We start from the raw sequence: 5882 nt of genomic DNA on the forward strand, positions 1-5882 counted from the left end.
GTTTTTTTCCAGAATGTGTATCTTTTCATGATCTTGAATTCTCGTATTGAAAGTTTTGTCAAATTCTTAACCGAACGATACCAGAATTAAATATCGTCGTGTGGCTAACGGAGGTACTCCGGCATTCCGGAAATCTTAGTTCCGGCCATATTTTGGGACGACGGACGATATGTACTTCATCTATGCAACAAGAGGTACAACTTTGTTATTAAAGTCGACCTCTAGTTTTGTGTGTAACTATAAGAAAAATAAGCGAAAAGTACCTAGCTTGAATACGGGATACCGTTGCCGATTTGCGGAATATCTTTGTTGAATTTCCTTGTTTTCGGTCGATCTTCTTACGCCACCTCCAGTGCTATATTGTTTTATGATATGAGGTGAATAGTTGGTGATTTATCGGGATTTTTCGGAAAGGGTATGGCTTTTCCTTCTATTTTTTTTTTTTCTCTTTTTTCTTTCTTTTCTTTCCTCTTCTCTCTTTCTTTCTTCCTCCCCTTTCTTTTCTCTCGGCCGATATGTGGTTTTGGAGGAATGGAGTCGGCTATATATAGCCGAATTTCATGATTATCCTTTAATTTTTATTATTATTTTTTTTTTTTTATTATTATTATTTTATTATTATACTTATTAATTATTTATTAAATAGAAAAAATCTCATGTTTATCCAAATTTAGTATTATTATATTCGTGTATCCAATTATTGAACCTAATTATCTTATATTGAACTCAATAATTAGTGTAATTAATTACTTAACATATATGTTGAGTTTAATTATAATATTTTATTATATTTTATTATATTTTGGGTATTTGATTTTGGAAAAAGCACCTCATAGTGCTTGATGAATTTTTAAGTGTATTGTGATGTATTTTAATGTATTTCTAGATACTTTGGACAAATAAAATTTGTACCGAAAAAATAATGAAATTAATAAATTTATACTAATAAACTTTAATTTATGCACCTTTGTTTTTAGGGTGTCACAATATCCCCTCCTTTTAAAAATCTGGTCCCCAGATTTAGGAGTTATTGGAATAAATGAGGATATTGATATCTCATATCTTTCTCTGTTTCCCACGTTGCTTCTTCAATGTTGTGGTTTTTCCATAAGACTTTTACCAACTGAATTGGTCGACCACGAAGTTCCTTTATTCTTTGGTCCAAAATCTTCACAGGTTTTTCTTCATATGTTAGATTGTCTTCCAGATCTATCTGTTGGTGGTCAATCAATTGGGCTGAGTCTACTTTGCATTTCCTTAATTGTGATACGTGGAATACGTTATGTATACCAGAGATATTTTCGGGTAGAGATAGACGATAAGCCACAGTGCCTATTCGTTCTATCACTTCAAAGGGTCCAACAATCGAGGATGTAACTTTCCCTTCTTTCCAGTACGCCTGATTCCTTTTCTTGGTGATACTTTTAGTAATACGAAATCTCCGACTTCAAATTTCAAATCTTTCCGCCTCTTATCTGCATAACTCTTCTGTCGACTTTGAGCTGTTTGTATTCGTTGCCTGATAAGTTGTATTTTGTCGATAGCTTCTTGTATAATGTCAGGCCTGATTGCTCGTTCTTGTCCATTCTTTGTGCCTCTCCATTCATCCATATCCCAGTTAAGAGGAGATCGACATTTTCTTCCATATAATGCTTCATATGGCGCCATTTTTATTGAGGATTGATAACTATTGTTGTATGAAAATTCAACTAGAGGCAAATGTTTTCCCCAGTTTGCCCCAAAATCCAGCGTACAGGCGCGAAGCATGTCTTCCAATATTTGAATGGTTCGTTCAGACTGACCATCGGTTTGCGGATGTGCTGCTGTACTAAAATTTAATTTGGTACCAAGGCATTCCTGAAGTTTTTTCCATAATCTTGATGTAAACTTCGGATCTCTATCAGATACTATGGTAGTGGGGATACCATGTAACCGTATGATTTCCTTCTGATAGAGTTCAGCCAGTTTTTCCACCCCATATTTGTGACTTATGGGTATGAAATGTGCTGACTTGGTCAAGCGATCAACGATTACCCATATGCTATTAAAACCTCCTGGAAGCTGGGGTAATCCGGTCACAAAGTCCATAGTTATTTGATCCCATTTCCATTCTGGTATAGGAAGTGGTTGCAAAAGACCTGCTGGTTTTTGATGTTCAGCCTTTATCATTTGGCAAGATAGGCATTGCGAAATGAAATTTGCAACATCTCGTTTCATTCCTTTCCACCAGAAGTGTTTTTTAATCTCTTGGTACATCTTAGATCCTCCTGGATGAATGCTGATCCGAGACTGATGTGATTTTTCCATTATTTCCTTTTTCATTGAGCTAGGCACACAAATACGATCATGATAGCATAGTATTCCTTGTGAATTGGTGACGAAATTGGTATCAGTACGGAGTTTTGAAACTTCTTGGTCTGATTCTTGATTTTGCTTAATTCTGGTATGAAATTCAGGTTCGATTCTCAATCCCGCCAAGTGCCCACGAGAATGGATATGTACCCATTCTCTTTCTTCTTTCATTCCCAAACAAGCCATGCTAATCTTTCTACTTAAAGCATCAGCCACTACATTAGCTTTACCTGATTGATAAAGAATGGAACAATCGTAATCTTCCAAAAATTCAATCCATCTTCTTTGCCTCATGTTCAGCTCTTTTTGAGTAAATAAATACTTCAGGCTTTTGTGGTCTGTATAAATATCAAATTTGGAACCGTACAAATAGTGTCTCCATTTTGCTAATGCAAACACTATTGCTCCTAATTCCAGATCATGAGTGGGATAATTTAACTCGTGATTCTTTAATTTTCTAGATGCATATGCAATAACTTTATCGTTTTGCATCAGTACACATCCAAAGCCTTCTTTTGAGGCATCTGTGTAAACCACAAATCCTTCTGTTCCTTCTGGTAAAGCTAATACAGGTGCACTGGTAAGCATTTCTTTTAATTTGCAAAAACTTTTCTCACACTCATCATTCCACAAGAAAGGGTTGTCTTTGCGAGTTAGTTGTGTCAGGGGAACAGCAATTTTCGCAAAATCTTTAATGAATCTTCGGTAGTATCCTGCTAAGCCGAGAAAACTTCTGATTTCTGTGATGTTGATTGGTTGTTTCCAACGAGATATGGCTTCTATTTTTGCAGGATCTACTTCCAGTCCTTTCTTAGAAATAAAGTGGCCAAGAAATGACACTTTTTTTAGCCAAAATTCACACTTACTGAATTTGGCATACAATTGATGCTCTTTCAAAGTTTTGAGAATCAATCGTAGATGTTGAGCATGTTCCTCATGACTTCTTGAAAATATCAAAATGTCATCTATGAATATGACAACGAATTTGTCCAAGAATGGTTGAAATATTCGATGCATCATGTCCATGAAAGCTGCAGGGGCGTTGGTTAATCCGAATGGCATTACCACAAACTCGTAGTGTCCATAACGAGTATTAAAAGCCGTTTTGGAGATGTCATCCTCCTTAATCCTCAATTGGTAATATCCTTGCCGTAAATCAAGTTTTGAATATACTTGAGATCCTTGTAAAACATCAAACAATTCTTCGATATGTGGCAGAGGATATTTGTTTTTGATGGTAACATTGTTAAGTTCTCGATAATCAATGCACATCCTTAGAGTTCCATCTTTCTTTTTGACAAATAATACAGGAGCACCCCATGGAGATGTACTAGGCCGGACGTACTTCTTGTCCATGAGCTCTTGTAATTGAAGTTTTAATTCTTTTAACTCTGAAGGTGCCATTCGATATGGAGTTTTTGATCTGGGTTGTGCTCCAGGTATTAGATCAATGGAAAACTCTACGTCTCTTTGAGGAGGTAAAGTATTGATCTCTTCAGGAAAAACCTCTGGGAATTCTTGTACAACTGAGATTTCTGAGATTTTGAGTTGATCTTTTGGCTTATTTATCAAATAAGCTAGAAATCCTTGTCCGTTGTCTTTTAATATAGCCCTAGCTTCTGTTGTTGATACTATTCCCATAGTATGGTTAGCTTTGGAAATGATTGGATGAGAAGTTTGAAGATAAACTTCTTTTGTGTAGCAATTGAGTTGGGCTTGGTGTCTAAATAACCAATCCATTCCAAGAATAATATCATAGCTCTTGATAGGCAATTCAATCAAATCTGCTAGATATTCTTGTTCTTGGAAGTTTAAGGGACAGTTTCTGTAAACGATGTCAGTAATCATCGTTGTCCCTAAAGGTGAGCTAATTTCGAAGCTATATGGTAGCTGTTCAAATAATAGTGGTAATTTATGTGCAAAAACTTTTGAGATAAAAGAATGAGTAGCTCCTGGATCAAATAAAGTTTTTGCAGAACTGGATAATATGGTAACAGTACCTTCTACGACTGCAGTGGGGTCAACTTCCTCCTCTTGGTTTCCTAAGAGGGCATAGGCTCGAGCAGGTATCTTTGACTTTGTTGTGGGTTGAGTCTTTTGCGTTCTTTTTGGACAATCTTGAATACGGTGTTGCTCACTTCCGCAAATAAGACATTTCCCACTTTTTCTCCAACACTTTTCTTCTTCATGATTTGGTAATCCACAATATCCACACTTTTTATTGTTGTTTCTTGGAACTTTTCCTTTGACAGCTTCTCCTTGCCCGACTTGTTGTGTTTTCTTTTCAAATTTTCTTTTCCGGTTATCCTCAAAAAAATTGGGCTTTCTGATTTTCTTTTCTTCTTCTTCTTTTTTAAGAAGTGTCTTTATGTCTTCTTCCACTCGTAGGGCTTGATTAACAGCAGAAACATAACTGGTAACTTCTGTGGACAGCGTTGCCCAACGGATATCGAGCTTTAATCCTTGGACAAATTTTTTCCTTTTTCTTACCTCATCTTCCATGTAATGTGGTGCATAATGTATAAGACGGTGGAATTCTGCCTCATATTGAGCTACGGTCATGTCACCTTGGACTAAATCCATAAATTCACGTTCTCGGGTATTTAATATAACTTGAGTTATATATTTACCTTCGAACTCTTGCAGAAAATTTTCCCACGTTTTTGGGGTGTGATTCTTTGTCCACCTATGTTCCACTGTACGCCACCAGTTATGAGCTGCTTCTTCAAATAAATAAGTGGAAAAATTCACCTTTTGTTCTTCAGGATATTTGAGAATAGAGAATATTTTGTTGATTTTGCTTAGCCAAGATTCTGCTTGACAAGCATCTGATTTTCCTTCAAACTTTGGTGGTTTGAATCTCAAAAATCTCTCAAGAGCTCTATCATTTGTCTCAAGGTGATGTTCTTGAGCTTGATCATGAGGTCGTGGTTGATTTTGTTGACAAAACTGCACAAATTGATGCATTATTTCAAACATATTTTGCATGTTTTGTTCTTCGGGGGGATTGTGTTGAGCGTTTCTGGAATTTCCACCAGTTGCCGAGTTGTGGTCATCTTGAGGAGGGATGTCTTGTCCGATTCTGGCTTGAGTACTATTTTGTGAAGACGTCATTCTAAACATATGAATATAAAACATGAACATATCTTGCAATGAATATACATAGTTATGTCAGAGGGTAAACAGTCAGTTTTATTTATAAACAAGACATGTTTCAAATATTTACAATACCCAAGCAAATATAATCAAAACAAGCAAACTGGGTCATCATGCCTACAAAAAATGATGACCATGATAATCATCATGCCTACAAAAGATGATGATTATTACTACTAGTTATATACTATTGTTCAAAAGTCATTGTCTTCATTCGTCGTTGGAGAGATCTATAAAAGTGGTGTGGCTTGATCCTTCATTTGTTCCCGTGGTTCCCATGATAACATTTTCATCCGTATTCGGCCGTGATGTATGTGGTTCAACTAGGTCTGGTTCATAAATAAGCTCATTTTCATTTTCACTTTCCGGTAGGA

General features: G+C 36.1%; 1 protein-coding gene across 1 annotated transcript; it reads right to left on the bottom strand.

Moving 5' to 3' along the window:
* Nucleotides 1-1027: 1027 nt before the first annotated feature.
* LOC140824124 (uncharacterized) lies at nucleotides 1028-5466 on the bottom strand. Its single transcript, XM_073185724.1, has 4 exons — nucleotides 3661-5466; nucleotides 2715-3162; nucleotides 1520-2582; nucleotides 1028-1421 (listed from the first exon to the last, which is right to left on the bottom strand). Exons 1-4 carry the CDS (start codon nucleotides 5464-5466, stop codon nucleotides 1028-1030), a joined length of 3711 nt encoding a protein of 1236 aa, XP_073041825.1.
* Nucleotides 5467-5882: the final 416 nt, after the last annotated feature.

Source organism: Primulina eburnea, chromosome 2, assembly GCF_022965805.1.
Source record: "Primulina eburnea isolate SZY01 chromosome 2, ASM2296580v1, whole genome shotgun sequence".
Taxonomy (NCBI): Eukaryota; Viridiplantae; Streptophyta; class Magnoliopsida; order Lamiales; family Gesneriaceae; genus Primulina; species Primulina eburnea.

Excerpts from the sequence above, each read along its gene's own strand:
- LOC140824124 (XM_073185724.1), bottom strand. The coding sequence starts at position 5,466 with ATGACGTCTTCACAAAATAGTACTCAAGCCAGAATCGGACAAGACATC. Across the intron at positions 2,583-2,714 it reads ATGGAGACACTATTTGTACG|GTAAAGCTAATGTAGTGGCT; the intron begins GTTCCAAATTTG and ends TTTATCAATCAG. Across the intron at positions 1,422-1,519 it reads GACAAAATACAACTTATCAG|TATCACCAAGAAAAGGAATC; the intron begins GCAACGAATACA and ends TATTACTAAAAG.